We start from the raw sequence: 24450 nt of genomic DNA on the forward strand, positions 1-24450 counted from the left end.
GATTGAAGAAAGTAGTCTTTTTGACAAATGGTTCTAGAACAACTAGCTAAATATATTTTTTAAGTTACAAAGAATTAGCCCCTGCTTATGCTATATAAACATAACATAAGATGGGTCAACTTAAAAGTGGAAGTTTATTTAGTCTTATCACAGAAGCATTAAACATGACAAAAAAAAGACCCAATATAGTTTATCAAAAATAAGAATTGTGGGGAGGGAGTTGGGGAAGGAAAAATAACAGAATGAGACAAACATCATTACCCTATGTACATGTAGGATTACATGAATGGTGTAACTCTACTTCATGTACAACCAGAGAAACAACAGTTGTACCCCATTTATGTACAATGAATCAAAATTTTAAAAAATAAGAATTGTATGTTAACCCATAAACATTACTAACTAGATGAAATGGCAAGCCATGCATTGTGAGACTAGATCCTTAACACATATATCCAAAAATATTTATATCTAGAACACATAACAGCCTTCTAAAGCTGAACAATAACAATGAAAAATACCTAATAAAAATGAGCAAGAGACCTGAACAGGGAGTTAGTTCATTAAATATAGTGTGAAAAAAGAACACATGAAACTAGGCTAATATAATTATTCAACAGGATAATGCAAAGCAAAAGCACATTGATAGAATGTCACTCATCCAGTAAAATGACTAAAAGTCAAAATACTTATTATCTAATGTTAGTGAGAATATGGAGTAACTAGAACTCTCTTACTACTGGATAGAATGTGAAATGATATAATTACTTTGGAAACCATTTGGCATATTTTATAATGTTAACTACAGACTCATCCTATGATTTAGCAATTTTACATTCTAGGCATCTACCCAGAAATATGGAAATATATGTCTACAAAAGATTTTTACAAGAATGTTTATACTTTTTTATTCTTAATAACTAAGTACTGCAACACCATGAATGCCCTTCAATAGGAAAATGGATAAATCAGTTATAGTATATATATAACATGGAAAACTAAATCAGCAATGAAACAAATGTGCTATTGAAACATGCAGCATGTGTGAAACTCAAAGACATTACATTAGTTAAAGAAGCCAGACACAAAAGAACACGTACAGTATGATCCATTTTTTATTGATATCTAGGACAGGCAAAACTCACCATGGTCATGGAAATTAGAGCAGGGACTGCCCATAATAGATGAGATTTGACTAGAAGTAGGCACAGAAGACTATCAGGGAACAGAAATATTTCATATCTTTAGTGATATGATACTTATATACATTTATCAAAGCACTGCTGATTGTACAATTATAATCCATACATTTTACTGTATATAAATTTTATCCTCCTACTTTTCCCCTCCAAAATGCAAGGGTTGGAGAATCAGACATTCTGGATTCGAATTCATGTTTCTCAAATTATTGAGATCTTAGGTAAGATATTCAACCTTACAAAACTGCAGTTTTATCATATGTATTGTGGGGATAATAATCTTCATGTGAGTCATTATGTGGATTAAGTAACGTAATATATGCAGAATTTACCAGACAGCTGTATGCTTCATAAGTATTTGTTGTTATAAAAAAAAGCAGATATGATTTTTTAAAGTCATTAATAAAAACAATATGGACTATTAATGCTGTATCATCAGCATTATCATTTAAATGATTCTCTATAGTATACACAGTGAGAATTTGAGGATAACATAATGATTTATTAAAAGGAAGCATTGAAATCATGGTTTCAAAAGGAGAAAAATAAACCACAATTTAAAATAAATGTTTTTATTGTAAAGTAAAATGAAAACATTACACCAAATTTTGACATAAGAAACAGAAAAAAAAATTCAGAATCATATAACCTGTCATGACCACTTTCACTACTTTTAAATATTACATATAATCCAAGAATGTACCACAACTAAATTTCTTTCCTTAAATATTTTTCATTGGCTTGAATAAATTGTGCATACATAGTTGATATCTGGCATTTTCATTTCATTAGTATTTTTATTATAATTTATCATAGTTAATTTTTGTATCTTTTTTCTGTATTTTTGTAAGACAAATGGTCCTTCTATACAACACTTTGTACATATTTTGCATTTTTAGTTAACTAAGTTAAACACTACGAATATTTTCTCATAGCTAAAACCCTCTTTAAACAAATAGTGAACTCCAAAAATTGTTGTCAATTAAATAGTCTAAACTTTAATAATAAATTATGTTTTTACCCTAGATTGATCATAGTATATGACAAAGTATTAGAATTTTAGTAGATCAGTTAAAGCATAGCATTTTCAATAATGTTTCTACAAGTTTTTCTGTCATTAAAACATTATTCTACTCCTCTTAAATATGATGTTTGCGATAGATTAAAGCCTTACCCTATTTTTTTTTAATGTTAACAAAGTAAATAAATATATTTTTAACGTATATTTCAAGATAGGCACCTTGAAATTAGTGGAGATGTAAATGAAGAAAGAATGAGCTGGTGGACTTTCTGGTGGTATTTTTTGGCAGTTTCTAGGTGGTGGATCAAAGATGGTAAATTACTTACCAGGTCAAATTCCGATGACATGTATTTTGTTCAATCCACATTGCTTTACAAAAATACAAATGGTTCACTTTCACTTAAAATTGGGAGAACTCACATTAAAATTCAGGACTCTGACCTCATCTTGCATATTTAAGGCCTGACCATTCTGGGTTGGAATTACTCATTTCTACCAGACAGAGATTTACTGGGCCTGAACAGAACTTGCCTCATTTAAAGAGGGTGCTCCTCAAGTTTTCCAGACTCCACCCAGGTGGCCTATTCAGGTTACCTGCCCACCATCTGGCCTTGTTTTCTTACTAGGGAAAGAAAAGGCAGAGGAACAAGAGAAACTGCATTTGGCATTGTGTTTTTATTTAATAGGCATCGAATATTTGGGGAGGGGAGGGAAACAACAAGGAAAAACATACAACAATGAAAGAAATAAAAAATTGTAAATAAGGAATTCTTGCTTCCAAACCCAATAGCTAGTGGTTCATTGGTGGACTCCTTTCTTTCTTTTCTTTTTTCTGTTTTCCTTTTTTAATTGTCCTACCTGGGTAGGCATTGAATTAATATGGTAGAATGGCTACTTCCTTCATTCCTTCATCTCTGCCCCTATCTATTGCTCTTTTAAAGTACTTCATGTGAATGTGTTCTCTTCATTTAAAGAGCAGTTTGATGATATTATGATTAAAATGCAAATTTTTTTGTTTGATTTTCTTTTTCTTGTAAAGGCTGAAGAGATAACTTTAACAATCGGTCAAGCATTTGACCTGGCGTACCGGAAATTTCTAGAATCTGGAGGAAAAGATGTTGAAACAAGAAAACAGATTGCAGGGTTACAGAAAAGAGTGAGTAAACTAAGCTTGCTGTTTCACATTTGTATGATGTAAGTACAGGGAAGCTTGCATATCATCAAACAAATTTAGAAGACCTGCCATTAAATTTCCCCCACACTGATTGGAACTGCTTTCACTGTGTTCCTATAATTTTTCATTCCTGATCCCCTGCACAGTTTTTAACTATTTTATATTGAATTCCCACAAGAACTTAGTGTTCTCATGTGACTTTGCTTCACTTCCTGATGCTTCTCATGGGGATCAGAGCAGCAGAAGCAGCAGATGCTGGGTAAGTGGTTTCCCATGCAGATCAGATTCCTTTGTAATTAAATTACACCCTTTCTCCACTCTTCAAAATCATCAGAGGCAAGTTTCACTGTCTTGTGGTTATACTCCAAGATTATGGGTATAGATTGCACAGTGCAACAAGAAAACACAAAGATGACACATTAGGAACATAAAATTTGCACACACATAAAATGTATTTTAAACTGAATATATCTTTCCAGCGACCTAGAATTCTCTAATACTTCCTGTTTTGTAAAATAATTTTCTCCCATGTGCACAAGAGTATATTGAAAATATGTATGTAAATAGCATACAATGTTATTTGTTAATGTAATCAATATAATAGCCAATATTTGCCAAGAAATAATTCTGAAAGTTATTCATTAATCATTTGCTTTTTAGATCCAAGACTTAGAAACAGAAAATACGGAACTTAAAAATAAAGTACAAGATTTGGAAAATCAGTTGAGAATAACTCAAGTATCAACATCTCCAGTAAGTGTATTGAATATGTGTATGTTCTCTTTAAAACAAGATTTTATGGTGATAAAACATACTCTGGATTGTAAATTTTGCAGCAAGTTATAATAGTTTGTGATCCACAATTTAAAATTAAACATGGACAGAGACAAAGCCTGATAAACAAGGCTAATTAAAAATTAAAATTAAAATTGCCTCTGTGGTTCAGGCCAGAGTTGTTTTCCACGTTGCTCTTTCCCCTATGTTTTCTAAAATAATTCAAACCCATTGTAGTCCTAAGGTGGACTATTATCTTTCTGTTTGTGGCATATTCTTTCTTTCATTCCTATTGATTACCATTCACTGAGGTTAGTTTTGATGACCCATGCCTGTCTAGTTCTGGAGTGCTGAACTTTGTTATAGGAAATGGACTGATACTGAGACTAAACATGGTTTCTTATATTATATGGCAAGGGTTCCCACTGGGAGTGAGGCAGTTTTATTTCAGACAGTGAGATTAGTTAGGTTGCTTCTGCAGACAACATGCAAGTATTTTTAGTTATTTATTCCTGACTTGTCACAGTTTTGAAATCCTCTTCCCAATACCATGTATGACATCATTATTATTTGATTTGGGCAAAAGGATATTTTTTGATTTCAGTAACTGATATTTAAGACAATATTTTTTTCTAGACAAAATGTATTTAGAACAAATTTTTTTCCTTTTGAATCCTCTGTACCACCAATAATCTCTAATATTAGTATATTTTATTGATATTATTAAATATTTAAAATTCATATATATTATGGAATGATACCATGAACTGGAATACAATTGTGGTCTAGGTAAACTTTTGAAAGAATTTTGAAACTTTTCATATATATGTATGTCATTTTGTTTATATCCAATAACTCAAATAGTTCACCAGCTCATCATTATGAAGAATGCTTCTATAAAAAGTTGGACTTACGGCTTCAAATGTGGCATGCCCTGGAAATGGGTCAAAAAGTTTTCTTTGTTATCAACTCACATTTTCCATCTTCCACACTGAGAGAGTTGGGATTTCCATTGCTTGCCATAGGGTCTGTAATGTGGGGCCAACGTGGCTGAGAAGACAGAGGTTCCCAGCGAGGTACCTGTGTAACTATGATAAGCACATTGAGGCACTGGTGTATCCTCTTCATGATCTAAGCTTTATTACGATTATTCCTTCCTGATTTTTCTCTTCACTGTTTACTGCTCACAAGGATTATTATTTTTTTCTTGCCTCCTCCTTCCCTCTAAGGGGCAGAAAATGGACCCCAACACTTTCTCCTACTTTTGGTCCCAGAATGGAATGTGTACCCTTTTGGTTGAAACTTTATTTAAGCCATTCTGTGAGACAAAGTATAAAAATAAAGGGAAGTTACTTTTTCAAGGAATCTTAAGAAGACAGTTGTTTTTAGAATCTTCCACAAATGCTTTTGTGTTGGCAAAGGTACAAAATAGGTGCAGTACCATTTTTATACAGATGCAAACTTTGTCACTCACTGAGAATACGATGTTGAGGGGCAAGATTTGGGAGGATCAGAGAGGTTTGAGGCATGTTGATAAAACTACTTCCTCCTTTTTTCCTGTCTCTTCCAAGCAGTCACTGCCCAGGGATAGAACTGGGGTAACTAATGAGTTGGGTCAGGGTTGGTCCTGATTATCTCCTAGGCTTACCAAGTCAACTTCAGAAATGATAAGGGGCAAAAGGAATGATACTATGAGCTTTGAATTCATTTTTTTTCTTGGGGGGAATGTACTGGGGATTGAACTCAGGGGCACTGAGCCACATTCCCAGCCCTATCGTGTATTTTATCTAGAGATAGGGTCTCACCCAGTTACTTAGCACCTCGCTTTTGATGAGGTTGACTTTGAAATCAAGATCCTCCTGCCTCAGTCTCCAGAAATGCTGGGATTACAGGCATGTACCACCACACCTGGCCCAGTTTTTTGACCATCTAACTGAAATAGCCATTATATGTGGTAAACAAGAAAGTTAGTATGTAAATGAAATAAGGAGGGACTGTGAGCATACTCATTTATTCAGAAGTTCTCATTAGTAGAGTCAGTTGTATAAAACAACAAAACTATTAAGATAGCTAGTCATTAAAATGAATTAGCTCTTAAGTTTAGTTCACTTAATAATTATTTTAGGTGTTGTGTTCCTCTCAGACTGAATCTATCTGAATACATGCTTCAAAGACTACAGATAATAGGATGAATCAAAAAAGAAATCCTTTTCTCTAAACTGCATTTTAAACTCAATTCTCATGTGTAGAAAATAATCATTGTAAAAAATAACTCAAATTCTAACTGCAGTGTATTTATATTTCACCACAGTAATATCTTTGTACTTTTTTCTTTAACATATTTGTTAAACAAGTGTACAAATCTTCTCTAAGACAGAATCGTATTAAATAAAATAGACCAGGTACAGAAAGACAGATACTGCATCATGTGACTTTTATGTGGAATCCAAAAAAGTCCAACTCACAGAAGTAGAAAACAGAATGATAGTTACAGGGTCTACAGAGGAGTAGTGGGGAAGGTCGAGCAAGATGAGTCTTGGGCCAAGAGAAACAAAATTTCATTAGACAGGAGGAAAACTGTACAATGTGACATCACTAATAACAATGTATTATATCCTTGAAAATCACCAGAGTGTTTGACTTGTTCTCACCACAAATAAATATGTATGTGAATAAAAGAAATGAATTATGTGCCTGTGAACAAAGAAATGGAAATTATTTGATTCTTAAAAGAAAATGAACTCAATAATATTTCTAACCTGCTAAAATTTAAAGGTAAAATTAGTGCTAATGTTTAAAATGTAAACTGCAGACATAACTGATTAATTCAAATGGTTTTGAAAATATTGTTACAGGCATTTGTTAACTTGCTCTTGGGTTTCGAACAGATTATAAACAAATACTTTTTCCTTTCCTTTTCAAGTTTAATTACGTAGCTTTCAAATAAACTAATGTAACACTGATGGAGCTATATTTATTTCATATCTGTTAAAATGAGCTACCAACTTTCTAATATTGAAAATAAAAAATAAATTGTCTACAGTTATTTAGTATGAAATGTTGCCACTTTAGAGGAGTTGTTGATTCAAACAATTGAAGTTGAATTTGAAAAAGACAATGAAAATTGTAAATAATTAAAATATAAATTTAAAATGAGTATCTTGTTTAATCTCTTGCCATCATTCTCTATTAAGCAAATATCTGTTGAGTTAAAAATGTTTTACATCAGTTTTTTTTTTTTTCTTATGTAATTTGAATATTAGTTTTACAGAATCCAGGGCCAGATCACAAAGCACCTCCCTCACAGAGTCCGCAGTAGCTGGTAAAGTAAATGTCTATTGAGTTCATAACTCTGTAAAGGAGACTTTGTAGGTTTTGTTTGTTTTGAGTTCAGAGGATAGAATGCTCCCAAACTGTCAAGTTCACAATAGTTTGTTTCAAGGATTTGTCAGCAATCTATATTTTAGGGAAGAATTGAATAATGAATCCCTTTAGATACACTGAAATTATGATATAGGTGGGTTTAGTTTATGCAATTAATTTGTCATGGTATTCTCCATGAGCTTTCATGGTGACATGTGCCCCCAAGACAGATGTCTCTTCACAACTGACCAGCCCAACCCAGAATGCTTACATGTCTCCTAAGTGCCACCAGTTGGTTTAGTCATGGGTTCCTTTTCTGGCAAATGAAATAGTTTTTGATATACCCATAATACATACCTCTGTAATACACTGAGATCGTGGAAATCTTTTCTCTGGTTTTAGAAATTGGGTCCTTACTTTAAACGATCATTTAGATACACTGAGAAATTTCCGTTACTTGACTGTGCTGTTTGCTTTTTGCTGTGTTCTAGTGGTTTGGCAATAGATTAGAGGTTGGGTTTTCCACCATTTGGTTCTAATTATCTAGGAACAATCTGATTTCCATTTATTACATTCACATGGCAGTGTTGCCTGTATTTATATTAGAAAAAGGGTTTATTCTGCCCTCCTAGCCTCATGAACACCTCCAGAAGATTGTTCCATTATAAGATGTGGGCATAGCAAGTTAAATCAAATTGTTCCTTTTGACTCTTACGTCTGAGTGCTTACATTTTACTTTGTTGGCTCTAGAAGCTTTTAACCAAATCAGACTATTGCCAGGAAGTTAAATGAATAAAATTGTAGTTCTAAGGAATATTGTCTTTTCTATTGCAGAGTAAAATAAATGTCTCTCAATTAAACCCAATATTAGATAAAATTCTACTTTTATATAATCAACTACGCAGCCCCTGATTAGACTTGATAAGACAATTACAACCTAAAACGTGTATTTCACTGTGGGTAAACAAACCTGCTTATTTATTTTTTCTAGTGTTTTCTAAACTACTCTTGAAGTCAGCATGGGCAAGAGCAGATTGTGAAAACTCTCAATTACACAACAAGCCAAATGTGAATATTTAAACAAAGGCATAAATGTTAAACATGGACATTGGTAGAAGAACATTTGGTGCCCACAAAAAGTGATTACCAGTCCACAACTTCACTCTCATAATTGCTAGTTGTGCTAAAAAAATAAAAATAAAAAAAAAAAGATTCAAAAATGATAAATCCCATTCAATGGGAAGAAAATAAGGCAGGCACACCCTGGGCTGCTCTATCAGGTCAGCACCAGCAGGGACCCTACATTCCCATTTCATTTGTGACTAGAAGTACCTGGTCAAGTCTTATAGCCATTCCTTGTTTAGGGTTTCTCTGTGCTTTGTGAGCAATCAGACCCATTTAATTTGCAAGATTCTTGTGAGAACTATGAGATGGTTGGTCTTACAACTAAAAATATAAACCAGCTATGGACCTAGAAAACTGAAAAAAAAAAAAAAGATATTCCTAGTGTTCCAAGTTTAAACTGGAAAATTGATTACTTTTGAAACTTAAAAATTTAAGAAGTGATGTTGACATGAATCTTCATGACAATCTGCTAGGACACTGTATACTACCATTATCTTGCCCCATCATCAGTGTTTCTTGTATTCTTTTAATTAGAAAATTAAAACATCTCTATTTAAATTATAAATTTGAAGGAATTCACTTTTAAAATTTAATGCTAAATAGAATTTTGAATCCTCACTATTTTCATAGCTCTTTTATCCTAGAAATTGCTTTACATTTAAAATGAGTTTGGGGATTTCTATTACCAATGCAACTTCATAGCACAAAATAAAATTTCAGTGTCATCTTAATATTTCTAGAGATATTACCACAAAACTTTTTAAACTTTAATTTAGTTGAATTTTTTGTTGTTTTAAAAGTACTCAGGATTTATTGATAGGATTCAAACACTGTTGTGACATTTTACTTTGCTGACACATTTACTGCAAAACTGTGCCATGACCTAAATGCACCTAAAGCCACAATTTACCTGAGCAAAACAGTTACAAAACTGCAGGAACAGTAAATATCAAATGTGGCCACTCACTATTAACGTAACTTAATAACCTAACAAATTCTGCATAATTAACAAGTAATAGTAGAGCATAGAATTCCCCTTAGCATTACATTTTAAATCCTCTGCATGTTTCTGAAGATCATAGCACTTGGAATTATTAGCATAAAGGATGTACTAAGCAGTGGTGCCAGTTGATCCTATAGGACAGCCTAAAATATTTGACTTCTAATTTTTTGTCACAATACTGATAGAAGAACCATCCTGAAAAGATTAAGCTGTCTTTTTTCTAAGCAGTGTATTTAATTATTTAAAAAAAAAAGAACCTTCTCAAGTAGCTAAAAATAACTGCTAAAAATTAGTAATAATTTCAGAAATCTTAGTCAAACCAAGAAACTTAGTCAAACCAATTTAATCTAGTGACATTTAGTTACATTTAATCTAGTGACAAAAATGCTACTGTATGCCATTTAGTTGCTATGTCTGTATACTTACTGCTTATTTCATTAACACTGTTGTAGAATCAGACACTACTGAAATATGCTCACACAATTCAATGTGCCAGGCCTAGATTTCTTCCTTATAATGAAACAGATACTACATCTAATTCCTTGACCTGAATTGTTTCTAGTTTGGTTGATCACAAACTCAAATGTCAACAATGGCATGTGGAGGTAGCAGTAATCTGAGAGCACAGGCCAACTTCAGAGACTCAGCAGATATTCAGTGTGTCAGTGATTCTTGGGCAAGTCTGTGGGTCAACTTTATATTGTTAACTCTCAAGGAAAGTTCTGGATTTTAATGTGAAATCTCTTCATTTTACCTGCAAAACAACTAACTCAGTATTTGAAAAGACCCATATGACCCAAACAACAGAGAAAAAACAAATGCGAAATTACCAATGACCCAAAGAAGACCTGTGAGAGAGCGTTAGTCTTAAACTCAGTATTCCCAAATTATTGCATTACTAGATATGCCTACTATAACCATTTTAAAAGTGAAACTGCCTTTAATTGGGGAATTTGAATATTTGATTATTTTCATGTTATATACAAACATCATTTTTACCTGTACTTTCCCAAAGTAGTACTATGGAGAATCCATAGTAGTAGCACCATGATAAAAATACTAGAGCACTTTTGTGTTAGGTTATGTTGTTCTTCAGTCTGTTGTGAAGCATCCAGTGAACATTTTTTGACCATTATCTGTCATAAACCAATATAGAATGTTTCCATTTAATTTTTAATCCAGGTGATATCAAGGATATTTTCTACTTAATATCTGATTATGCTTTACTAAATATGGACAACTTATAATTTAAAAAATTATAGTATATTTAGGCAAATATTTATTGACAATATATACATATGTTTGTATATATATATATGGTACTCTAATATGTTATATAGAGTATTTTGGAAAACAAAATTGCTGGCACAGGGAATTTTTATTTGTAATCATATAATTAAGTATAAGGAGGCCACCAATGAGGAAATCACTCAGTAAAACATATATGCCCAAAATGAATTTTTTAAATTATAGCCTGAATTATCTGTATATAGCTAGACAGATGAAGAGCTATCTCTACAGAGGTCAAGAGGGAAGTCAATAATTTTATAGCTGTAAATACATATTAATAGAGTGAAACATAACTGAAACCATCAGAGATGTTCCTTCCTCACTGAACCCTTTGTTCAACTTTTATCTCACTTTATACTGCCTCCTTTCCCCATCTGCTTCCAGAAATGTGTAAAGAGGTGACTCCCAGGTACAGGATGTCCCTCAAGCTTGTTGGTCCTTCTGATTCTAATTTGAGTTTGCAAACTCTTCACAATGAAGTTTATCAGAAGTCACATTGTGTGGGCTGCCTCTAAGTCTTATTGGTGTTGAAAGTCTTTGAGGTGTGGCTGGCAGGTGGGGAGTCCAGCTCCAGACCCAAAGCCTGCGTGGGATCTTTCAGCCTGGATATAGGGGATTGCCAAGGCTCCCAGGCAAGCCCTCTGGGGAATCTGCCCTCCCCATTCCACTAGGATTGGTGCACAGCTGGGGAAATTGAGCCAAGTGCCTGTACCACTGGCCTGCCATGCTCTCACGTATTTCTGGATTTCTAGCATTTATTCAGAAGCCACTTTTCAGGGTCTTTGGCTGAGGCTTTCTTAAGTGCTTCTGCCCAAACTGGCTTTTTGTTCTCCTCTCTGATGTGGTTTTCAGTACTTTTCTACTCCTAGCCTTTCCCTTTCTCCCCTCTCAGGCCTGTTGGCAAAAAACAGCATGAAACCCTTAGGAACTTTTTGTTCAGGCTCCCTCAGCAATGAGGCAGAGCCCCCACTTCTACAGTGGTGCTTCTGAACTCTGCCACTGCCATTTCATGAGGAAAATGGGCAGGCACCTTCTTTCTGGCCTCTCACTTATGTGATCGCAGTCAGAGTAAAGGCTTGATCATTACTTTTATTTGGGCTTGTTGGTTTAATTGACTGCTGTGGCATCTGGCAGATCAGCTTTCTCTCCAACACAGCTCTGGAGAGTAGGTTTCCATGTGGTTAGAGAAATAACCCCCAAAGCCTACCAAAGACTGATATCCAGACCCACTTCAGGGTACTACTTGCTTATTTTATTATCTCTGTGGTTTACTTGAGATTCTTGATGAGTCTCTTCCCATCTCCATTGTGCCTTACCATTTGGAACTCCTCACTTTGTAAGGAAGGTCACTGTCACTGGATACTGTTTTGAATTTTGGCTGTGGCTCATAGAGGTATAAGTCACAGATCTATGGGCCTTAGTTCCTATTTTAATAAAGACAGCTTACTCTTGCCATGAGTCATATTGGAAAAGAACGATTTGAAGATTGAATCGAAAACATACGTGGTAATGCTTTTTGTGGATTCTACAAAGCTGTAACTTATTTATGAGAGTCACTCCTCCTTCAGTGACTAATCTTCTCTTATTACAATAGTTTCTCTTTCCCTCTCATTACACTGAGGACTTCTCCAAAATAAATCTGAGGATCTCCTCATTTCCTGCTCTAATCCCTTCCTTTCAGGTCCTGATGTAAACAGTATTCTATTGTAAATATCTAAACACATAATCTTTCAATGAAAAGGGATCAAACTAAGCAAGTGAGAATCTAAGAACAACACAATAGGAAAATCAACTTGAAATACATGTTTTAATTTTGTGACATTATTGTGAAATTATCTTGTTTTCACAAAGTATCCTTTTTACAAATGAGTTCTATGTATCCTTCCCCTTCCTCCTTGCCTTCTTTCTTCTCCTTAGTGTTTTTCTCTCTGTCGTTCCTTCACAGCGGCGGCACAGAATGCCTGGTCATGAGCCACACAGGTTTCAGAGATGCTCATCCACTTTCTGGCATGGTGGTGATGATTCATCTCCCTGTCTAAACATGTCTTCCACTTCTGTCACTCCTGTCAACTCGCCTGATTCCAGACTATCACTGGGACTATTAATACCACCGCCTTCTAAAAGTGGCCTCCCCCCGCCAGTCAGTCAGCGCCGCATTTCAAGACCACATGTAATTTGCAAAGCAGTAAATTCTTTTTATTACTCCCCTAATTTTTTATTCTTCCAGAATGTGCCATTTATATAGTAATGAAAGAGTCAGGTATGTCTTGAATTAATATGATGAATCTGGAGTCTCTGTGTGCCATTTTCATTTCTTTTGGTTCCCTGATATCAGAATTGCAAGTACAGAGTGATTATAATGTAGAACTCTAAAAAGGTGAAATAGGACAAGTACTTAAAGCACTTGAAGGACCCACCAGACATGTCAGTTGGGAAATGAGGTCCTTGGTGCTAGAGGTAGAAGCAGTTTCAGTAGATTTCAGTGCAAAAAGAGCAAGGTTTAGATTGATTTGCATTGAGGATTGAATTAAATAAGTGGTTGGAAAAGGAAAACTGCTGTCTTTTTCATGAAGCTTAGTGTTGAAGGGAGAAGAAAGAAAGAAGGCAGGTAGGAGGAATAAAGAGGAACAGTGTAAAGGCATTTTTGGTCAGTTTGTTTCGTTTTTAATGACAGACAAGATTTGAATATTTTTACCTCCTGAGAAGGAGGGAAGATATGGAAGTCAGGAGGTATAGGAAGAACAATATTCCTGAATAAAAAGGAATGAGTGAGGGGTACAGTAACCAAATGTTAAACAAAAGGGTGACAAAGTTTCTCTCCATGAAGAAATGCACTTAAAATCATTTTAGCTGAAGAGAAAACCTTTCACTCTCTATACACACAATCAGCCTCGTGTATTTTTTTTTTTTTTATCTCCTGCAACATCAGTGAATCAGAAAAATGAGTGTAGTCTTAGATCTCTATCTTTGGAAGAACCACTCCAAACAATCCCTTTTCATGGCGTTAGAGGAAAAACACATATTTCCTCTATCCCTCTTCAGAAGGGAAGTTCTCTTTCTTTCCTTCCTGATCAGATGAGATGGTTTTCATAGTGGGAGACCCACCTGCATATTTTTCTCCTGCTTGGCAAATTAATGATTGTCTCATTTTTCATGTTACTTCTTGTCTACATTTTCATTTTTGTTTCCCTGCACTTGTTCAGTCCTGACAAAGACTGTATCTGATCATGCAGTAATATTGTTGGTATCTTGGAGATTATTAATTTATTTTACAAGGCAGCTGTTCATTATAGAAAATATAATGAAAATTTTCAGGAATGAGATAAACTGCAACAAATACTGCTTGGTTGTCATTGTACTTCCATACTCCATTTTTTAAAAATGTATAAATTGTTTATTTTATATAAATATTTATACTTGGAAAGGTGAGTTACTTATGTTCAATTATTTCTATTTAAAATTATAATCTTATACAAAATATATTACTGAAATCACCTCTGTATATGTACAGTTTCTAACATGTTTCTAATTTTCTGATACAAATGGAAATTATTTTTAGACATACAAAATTCTAACTTATCTTGGGTACCCATCCACAATAGCATTGTCACCATTTTGCTACCATCTTTGAGATTATTCATTGCTTTGCTGCAAATGAATATTTGACAACATTTGAACCACATAAAATTGTGAATTTTTTTAGATTTTGAAATTATTATCAGAGTATGAACTAGCCTGTTTTCATATACCATCCTTTTTTGACTGCTGACCTATTGACAAATTAATTGAGGTGCTTGTTGGGGAATATGTAGTTTATTTTACTTTACTTTATTGCATGATCTACAGAATGGCAAGTTTATGTGATTGAATGGAATTTGTTGTTTATATGTGTCATTTGTACATATTCTTATGCATATGAAATTCTTAGCATTGTAATGTGGTAAGTGCCCATATGAAATAGCACCCTAATTTGTATCATCTTTATTGCAGGCAGGCAGTGTAACCCCGAAGTCACCCTCCACTGACATCTTTGATATGATTCCATTTTCTCCAATATCACACCAGTCCTCGATACCCACTCACAATGGCACACAGCCACCTCCAGTACCTACTAGATCTGCTGAGATTAGTAAGCTTTCTAAATAAATCAATATTTCTTGCTGTATTTGAATACATTTTAAATTTTAATTAATATTTGTGGGGAATTGCATATCTTCACAAGCTCATTAACAACTCTAATTATTAAAGTGTTATGTTTTTTTGTATGTGCCAAGTGCAGCTAATTTTACTCTATAATTCAGAGCATACTACTAAAGACATCCCTATTCGGAATTTGAACCTATTGCACAAACAATATTTTGGTGTAGGTTTATTTAAAATCATAATAAAATTGTTTAGTTATAGGTTTTCTGTGTTTGGGCACTTATCTGCAATTTTTGTAAAAAAAAATGTGGTAATAATTTTAACTATTTTTAACTTTATTAATAGGTCTTAGTTTAAATATTCTTGTTATCATAGAATATATAGGTATTTTGGGTGGAAAAATACATGAATTATATAGATTCTATGATTTGTTTATATCCTAACCATATGTAAGGGTTTGTTCCCCACTCTCAGGGTTTCAAAAATGCTATAAAGCATTGCTTTTTTGTTTTATTTTCAATGTATCTGGAAGGAACATCATAGTGCCTCTTTGTTAAATTAGAGAGCATTCAACATATATTCATTTCAATGTCTTAGCTGCCCCTGTCAGAGAAAAATTAAAGAATAGTTCCCAGTGGCCATTAATCAGTCACTAAGCCCAAAAGGAAACTGAATAAAAGAGATCTTATGCTTTATTGAATTCTTTCTAGTTTACATTAATAAATTTTGAATATAACTCAAGTTTTAACTGAAAGCTTCAATATATGGCAGGACCTATAGCTTATTTGTTTTCACCTATGGAACTTATCAAAGTGCTTGGCTCATGTTGGGTATGTCATACATTTTAGAGGACTTAAGTAACGATATTAGGGACTTTGAAATCAACTTACGAAAATATCTCAAAACACCAACTCAAAGTAGACTTTGGAATGGGCAAGAATTTTTTGGAAAAACCCCCCAAAGCATAGGAAATAAAAGCAGAAATAGACAAATGGGACAACATTGAACTGAAAAGCTTCTGCATAGGCTAGGAAACAACAGAATAAAGAAACAACTTACAGAATGGGGGACATATTTGCAAGTTACATCTGTCAAGGAGTTAATATCTAGAATATGTAAGGAATTCAAACAGGTTAATAGTGAAACAAAAATTAAAAATGGACAACAGATCTAAATAGGCATTTCTCACAGGAAAACATACAGATGGCCAATAGTTCATGAAACAATATTACACCTTTCTAATCATCATAGAAGTGCATATCAAAACCACATAAGAAATCACCTCACCCTAGTTAATAAAAGCTATTATCGAAAAGGCAAAAGTTAGCAAGTGCTGGAAAGATTTGGATAAAAGGAAACTCTTGCACATTATGTAAATTAGTATATCCACGATGGAAAACAGTAAGGAGGGTACCCAGAAAATTAAAAATAGCAATATGATCCAACAGTCCCACTACTTGGGTGTGTATCCAAAGGAAATTAAATCAGTTTGTCAAAGACACATCTGCACATCCATGGTTTTTGTAGTACTGTTCACAGTAGCCAATGAATGGAAAGAACCTAAGTGTCCATCAACTGAGGAATGGATAAGGAAAATGTGGTTCATAAATTCAATGAATGAAACACTGTCATTTGGGAAAATGTGGGTGGAAATGAAGATTATTATGTTAAGTGAAATAAGCCAGACACAGAAAAAGAAGTACCATGTGATCTCACTCATATGTAGAATATTAAAAAGTTGACCTCATAGAACTTGAGAGTAGAGCTGTAGTTACCAGAAGCTGGGGAGAATAGGGGGAAGGTAGGGAAGGGGGAGATGGATTAATGGACTCAGTTACAGTTTGATAGTAGTAGGAAATTCTGATGTGTTATTGTATAATAGAGTGACTATACAGATAATGAAAATGTGCTGTATATTTTAAATAGCTAAAAGAATAAAATACTTGGGAATTAATCTAGATAAGGAGGTAAAAGCTCTCTACAATGAAAATTATAGAACACTGAAGAAAGAAGTTGAAGAAGACCCTAGAAGATGGAAATACCTCCATGTTCTTGGATAGGCAGAATTAATATCAAAATTGTCATATTACCAAAAGCAATATACAGATTCAGTGACATCTCCATCAAAACAGAAGTGACATTCTTCACAGAACTAGAAATGGCAGGCCTAAAATTCATTTAGAAAAATAAGAGGCCCAGAACAACAAAAGCAGTCTGAACAAGAAAAGCTATGAAGGAGGGGCATCACAATAACTGATCTGAAATTATACTACAAAACTATACTAATAAAAACAGTATGGTATTAGCATCAAAATAGATGTGAAAATCAGAATAGAATAAAAGACATAGAGACAAACCTGCATAATTTCAGTCACGTGATACTTGACAAATGTGCCAAAAATGTATGTTGGAGAAAACAGACTTTTTAATAAATGGTGCTGGTAAAACTGAATATTCATGTGTACAAGAATGAAATTAGATCCCTATCTCTCATCCTGCACAAAAGTCAAGTCAAAGTTGATTGAAGACTTAGGAATTAGACTAGAAATGTTGAAAGTACTAGAAGAAAACAAGGTCAACACTCTATCAAATTGCTGCAGGCACTGACTTCCTTAATAAGACCTCTAAAGTTCAAGAAATAAAACCAAGAATCAATAGGTAGGATGCCATTAAATTAAAAAGCTTCTGCATAGCAAAGAAAATGATTAAGAGCATGAAGACAGAGCCCACAGAATGGGAAAAAATCTTCACCAACTTCTCCTCTGAATGGGATTAATATCCAGAATATATAGAGAACTCAAAAAGCTTACACCATAAACACAGATAACCCAATCAATGAATGGGCAAATGAACTAACTAGACATTTTTCAAAGAACTAAATATTTGTTGACAAATGTTGAACATCTCTAGCAATCAAGTTTTGGAAATGCAAATCAAAACTACATTAAGATTTCATCTTCTGTCAGAATGGTAATTATCAAGAATTACAAGTAAAAAATGCTGGCGAGGGTGTGGGGAAAGAAGAAACCCTGAAACATTATTGATGGGACTGAAAGTTAGTACAACCACTCTGAAAAGCAGTGTGGAGATTCTTCAAATAACTGGGAATGGAACCACCAACATCTCTTATTCCTTGGCTTATTCCACAGAACTAAATCGGCATACTACAGTGATGAAGCCACATCAATATTTATGGCAGCACAATTCACAATAGCCAAATTATAGAATGGGCCCGTCAATATATGGATGTATTAAGAAAATATGGTGTATCATGCAATGGAGTTTTACTCAGCCATAAAGAATGAAGTTATGGCATTTGCTAGTAAATGGATGGAAATAGAGAACATCATGCTAGTGAAATAAGTCAGACTCAAAAGATCAAGGATTGAGTGTTGTCTCTCATATATGGAAGCTAGAGCAAAATTTTTCTAAAAAAAGGTGAGGGGATCAGATATAATGATATAGTGAAGATCAGTGGAATAGAAGGAGATTAAGAGGGAGGAAAGGAGGACAGGAAAGAGGAGGAAATGTGAAATGAAATTAACAAAATCACACACTATGTGCATATGTAAATGTAGCACAGTGAATTCCACCTTTATGTATATGTAGAAATTACCAATCAAAATTAAATAAATAAGAGAGTGACAGGAAGCTCAGTAGAGGAAGGAGAATGAGGGAGGGAGAGATGAGTGAACAGGGCCTGAAACTGAGTAAATCAAATTTCATTCACACATGATTTTGTTAAAATGAATCTGCCTACTATGTATAATGCTCTAAAATAAATAAATAAAGAGCTAGAAGATAGGATTTTAATATTTTCCCCATAAGCAAAACAAATGTTTGAAGAAATAGGTATACTTAATCTGATAAAAAACATTGTATGATGCATATATGTATCAAAATACCAGATGGCACTCCATAAATATGGAGTTTTTATTATCAGCTTAAATAAATTTAATTTAAACTAAAAATATATATTAGTTGAATTATATGTTTTAATTTCTCTGGTTATATTTTGGGTCATTGCAAAATTGAGAAAATAATTCATGACATACAAATCCTAGCATGTTTTAGAAAATGTCACCAATACTCTGATATTATGATGGGGTTTTGTTTGTTATCCTATGAGTGTGTTTGCATCTCTTTCTTTTTAGGGGGAGGGGTTTACCGGGAGTTGAACTCAGGGGCACTCCACCACTGAGCCACATCCTCAGCCCTATTTTGTATTTTATTTAGAGACAGGGTCTCACTGAGTTGCTTAGCACCTCCTTTTTGCTGAGGCTGACTCTGAACTCAGGATCCTCCTGCCTCAGACTCAGGAGCTCCTGGGATACAGCCTTGCACCCCCTCACCAGGCTGCATCTCTTTCTTTATCCCTGCCTTTCATGTCTTTAGATCTCCTCACAGACTCACTCATTTATTTATTCAAAGAACTTGTGTTTTGCACAAGGTCATGCTTACATTATATGCTGAAATTTTTTCGGATAAAAATATTTTATTGACATATCCAGGTATCATAAACAAAATAAAAATAAAAATGCTTAAGCTATGTGAATCTTTACTGCAACTAAAAGTTTGTATATCCTGTGTAGAACTCTGTGGAATGATCTCCTCCTTCAGGCCTTCAATAAGGCATTGATGTCAAAACAGTTTTAGAGATACACCATTCCCAAGCTCCGGTAGCCACTATTCTATTCTCTGATAATGATGAACACTTTCAATTCAAGTTTAAATACAAAGAAGAGTGAATACATTTGAAGATATTTAGAAGGAATTAATCTATCAGGATGTCAGTCCAAATTCAAAACCAATTTTAGTTCAGGATTTTAGATTAAATGTCATTAATAGGGAAACTAGCAGTAGAGAAGGAGAAAATGAGTTCTTTTTTAGTCATCAATGTGTTTGAATACCTTTAGAAAGGGATTTATTAGTGATAAGCCGAAGTAACACCTTGATACATTTTTCAACATCTATATATTCTTAATTATTGAAGTTCAATAAAGATGGATGGATGGATAGACAGAACAGACAGATCATTTAAGGGCAAATAGTTCATCTCAATTTTAATTATCAAATTGTCTAAAACTAAAACCAGTGGGGTTTTAGTTAAACAGACTAAATAAGCTACATGAATTATTTTGAATATGTTAATTTATTTTCATACTCTATTTAAATATGTAAAAGCAAAACCTACAAGATTTCTCTCTTAATTTCTGTTTGGTGCCTGGGAATCAATAGTTCTCAAGAACATATTTTGAATCCACTGTTTCTCATACCGTGTTTCCCCTTTGAATATATATCAGACCTGACTGATTTGTAACTGGGAAAAGCAAGGATCCTTCATAATGAGAGTGCCACTGTGATTTTAGAGGATATGGTAGAAAATAAGTTGCATACATATTGCTTCTTATATACCATTGAACCCCACTGGAAAATAGTTTCCAGCAAAACAAAAATGTTAGTGTGTATAAATATCCTTCCCATACATAATTTAATATTTTCCAATGAAGATTTCATTTGAATTGATTCAAAGGAAAGAAATTTAACATTTTTCAATTTTTTAATCACTTAATAGACTGTACATATTCTATCAGTTACAAACATCAATTTAACTTTGATAATTGTTTAATGACAATAAGTGGCACATACCTTAGAGCATACACACAGAGCTTTTTTGTTACTGCTTTCCTGCTGTTTCTAAAAAACTTTTAAGGATGAAGGCTCTATAGCTAAGGGGTTAGAGCAGTGGTCTTATAAAAATACATTTATTGCTGACTTAGGAAAACTTTTGTTCAAAATTTGTCTCATTTTGGTTATTTATGAAGATGATATGATTTCATAATATGTGAGATAATATTTTTTCTGGGTAAACAATGTAATGAAAGCATATAAACTGAGTAAAACTACTTACTAATCTATTTGACCTTATATATCACTTTCTAATTTGTTGTGACATAACAATGAATGGAAAGAGAAAAGTCTCAGTGAGAATTATATCAATTTTAGTAGACTTTAAATCTTGCAAACATTCAAGTGTTATAATATATTAATTATCAAATATTTGGTGAGGTTGATATTTCTCCATTAAAGACACAGAAACATCTCGGGATTATAATTCTTTATAATCAAAACAGTTTTTAATCTCATAAAATGGATGTTTACTTCCTTAATCTAAGTTCCAGAAAACTCAACATAAAATGCAAGTGTAAAGAGGCTCATTTGATCATATAAATATTATATTTTTTATATAATCTTGCCTTTGAAATCAGATTTGCCCCAATTTGTTTCTACTCATTTCATTCACTAAAATACTTTCTTCCTTTTAGAACGGGACCTGTTTGGAGCTGAACCTTTTGACCCATTTAACTGTGGAGCAGGGGATTTCCCTCCAGATATTCAATCAAAATTAGATGAGATGCAGGTAACCATTTTAACACATTGGACCATAAATGGCCTATTTTATTTTAAATTTGGGACAAATAAATGTTATATATCAAAATTACCCTTTTCTTGAATTATTATCAATATAAAAACTTAAAGTAACTACATTAAAAATTACACTTAGTTCTAAAAACAAGGATTAAGTTGTTGATTTTTCTTTTTGTGGTTCAAGTTACAATGGAAGTAAGATGGTTTCTTTTTTTAACAATATGACATGGATTCTAATGGATTGTTGTTTTGAAATCCAGAAATTAAAAGGTCATTGCAATAGATTTATAAGATTTCTCAGTCTTAACAATTATGAATTTCAAAATTGTAAATGGGTAGATGAGGGAAAATCTTTGTAAGAGTAAAGTCATTCTGTCTGAAAGGAAGCATTGTAGCTCTTGGTTCATAACTTCTGGGCTCTTATTTAAAAAGCAGACACCCAGTGACAGCTTCTTTAGGAATGTAGTCCAGTTGGGTTTTCATTTCTGTCTCCTTTTTCACTTTTGAATTCTAAACTGTTCTGAAACATTGAGAAAATTGGGTTTAAAAGCTTTACACAATGCTCCATGATTAATAAGCAGCCTTGAAAAGACTAGAATAAAGTCTTGTCTTTATATTTTCCCTTACGTTTGGATGAAGCTATTATGCCTCATTATTCATTAATAAGTTTCTATATGGTAGAATCCAGGTAAACACCAGTAAGATGAAGATGCATGAGAAGAGACAGTGAAGACACTAAGGCAATGTGAAGTGGGTATTTCTTTTAATTAGTCCTGAGTTACTCCATCATTCTCTATGCTTCCCCATGTCCCCCACACACACCCCAAAAAAGTTAGTGGGAGAACTCAGATCTAACATATCTAAACACACTCCTCTTCTGGAAAAATAATACAAATACCCTTCCACTCATTTTGGACTGCAGTTATGTCTTATTTTTAAGGTATTATGTGAATTTCCTTATTGTTGTAGATTTAATAACGTGTCTATTTTAAAAGTTGAGTTTTTAAAACATTTACCTTGAGTTTTCAAAAATATGTTGAAACAATATTTTTCGAGTTGGATGATTTATAATTCCCTTTTCTATGAAAAATAATTTTAGATCCTTAATACTACTTAACTTTTTATTTCCTAAATATTTACAAAAACATTATTCACAACTTATCCTCACATATCTTATACAATTGTAAATCCAAAAAGATTAATTAAATAAAAGCAACATTGAAACACCAACGAAGCTCAAATTAAGAACCTTAATATTACAGAGTGGGTGATATTATTTGGCTAAAACTAAAAGCACCATATCAAATTGTGTTTATTTCAATAAGTATCCTGTATGATGGTACAAATTTCCCACCTCTTTTATATATTTTAAATACTATGAAATTTTTACTCAAAACCTGTATGATTAATTATTGAGGATGATGTATTTCATAGGAAATCAATTCCTTTTCATCATTTTACCAACCAGGCTTATACAACCTGGGACTAATGACTTTTTAGGAGCAAGCACAACAGATATAGGCACCCATGGGGCAGTACTTGTTAGGGTAATGAGGGTCATAAACACTACTTAGCTAGGAAGATTTTGTAGATTATCACAAAATTGAAAAACTCTATAGATTTTAAAAGATCAGAATGATAGAGTAATGCATTAATCAAGTAACATTAAACCGTGATGCTTTTATTTTTGTTTTTGCTGTTTTTAATATTTTCTTAATCTCTTTTTTTATTCTCATCTGCTTTCATTGTGGGTAGCGCCAGCGATGGTTGGTATATTATTTTCATAATAATTTTCAACAACTTACAACCTTAATATTGCATGCTTCATTTAATAAATATTCAAACAGCAATTTCATATGAATGTATAAGGTCATTAATTGTGTTCAAATTTTCACTACTTACACTTAAAGGTTAGTTTTTCTGTGACTTAGTCACTATTGTATTGTTCATCTTATTGTTTGTTTCTTTAGTCCAGGATTTACTTTCAATATCACATTAAAGTAAAATAATGTTTTCTTCCTTAAGTGTATGATGACTTTTGTTATTAACCTTGCTATCCTAATTATTTAATGTGCACATTTACTTACTATTTCTAACTCCACATATCATGTAAAAGGCTAATATAGGATATAACAGGTTCTGAATACTGCATTGAGTTAATGAGCCTAGTGAAATATTGTTTTCCTCTTTCATTTACAGAGGATTTTGACTAATTCTTAAGTTCAAAATCACAGAAATGTCTCATGCATTTAAGAATATAAGCAGAAATAAGATATTCCATTTTAATAAATTAGAAAATTAGATATTTATTTAAAATCTATAGCAGTTATTTCGAACTGATATAATTTAAACTGTGTGGCACATGTCTCCTATAAGCCAATCAGTGGGATAATATTAATGCCCAGAAGTGTATTTTGTGAGCCATAATAATTTAATACATTAAAAAACAAGACTGGTAAGTTATGAAAGATGTAAGAATTATGCACAAATGGTGTCAAGTCAATTGCTAATAATTTGGGAGAATACCAATGTGCAGCTGAAACTTATAGTAATATCCAAGTAAATTTCAGTTTAAAATGTTTAGAGTATACATGATTATTCATCAGATTTTTGAACTGGAGATAGATATTTATAAGGAAAAAGATACATATATATATTATTTTATAAAGTTCTTTGTAATTTATTACTTTGGGATATATAAATACATAATATATATATGTATATATTATATATACCTAGCAAATAGGCAAAAAATTAGGAAATTAAATAATCAGCAGACAATAAAAAGCAGAAGGTCACAGAAGAAAACCACATGTATGTACATGTATTGTCTAATCAAAGAAAACATACAAATAAAGACCTTTAAATGCCATTTTGATCTAGTAAGTTAACTATTTCATTTTCTTACTGGTAATTAGAACAAATGAAA

The 24450-nt window shown here is 33.0% G+C and overlaps 1 protein-coding gene across 11 annotated transcripts in view; it reads left to right on the forward strand.

The window, feature by feature from the left end:
• The window catches only part of Gulp1 (GULP PTB domain containing engulfment adaptor 1), a 268650-nt gene that overhangs the window by 239886 nt on the left and 4314 nt on the right, over positions 1-24450 (forward strand). For 5 of the 11 annotated variants that reach the window (XM_047544374.1, XM_047544377.1, XM_047544376.1 and 2 more), the window contains 6 exons: positions 3260-3376; positions 3573-3653; positions 4055-4147; positions 12895-13119; positions 14940-15078; positions 21419-21513. In XM_047544374.1, the coding sequence (XP_047400330.1) occupies positions 3260-3376; positions 3573-3653; positions 4055-4147; positions 12895-13119; positions 14940-15078; positions 21419-21513 (750 nt within the window). Of the gene's footprint in view, positions 1-3259; positions 3377-3572; positions 3654-4054; positions 4148-12894; positions 13120-14939; positions 15079-21418; positions 21514-23276; positions 23288-24450 lie in introns of all 11 variants that reach the window. The other 6 variants (XM_047544379.1, XM_047544381.1, XM_047544380.1 and 3 more) reach the window with 6 other exon arrangements.

Source organism: Sciurus carolinensis, chromosome 3, assembly GCF_902686445.1.
Source record: "Sciurus carolinensis chromosome 3, mSciCar1.2, whole genome shotgun sequence".
Taxonomy (NCBI): domain Eukaryota; kingdom Metazoa; phylum Chordata; class Mammalia; order Rodentia; family Sciuridae; genus Sciurus; species Sciurus carolinensis.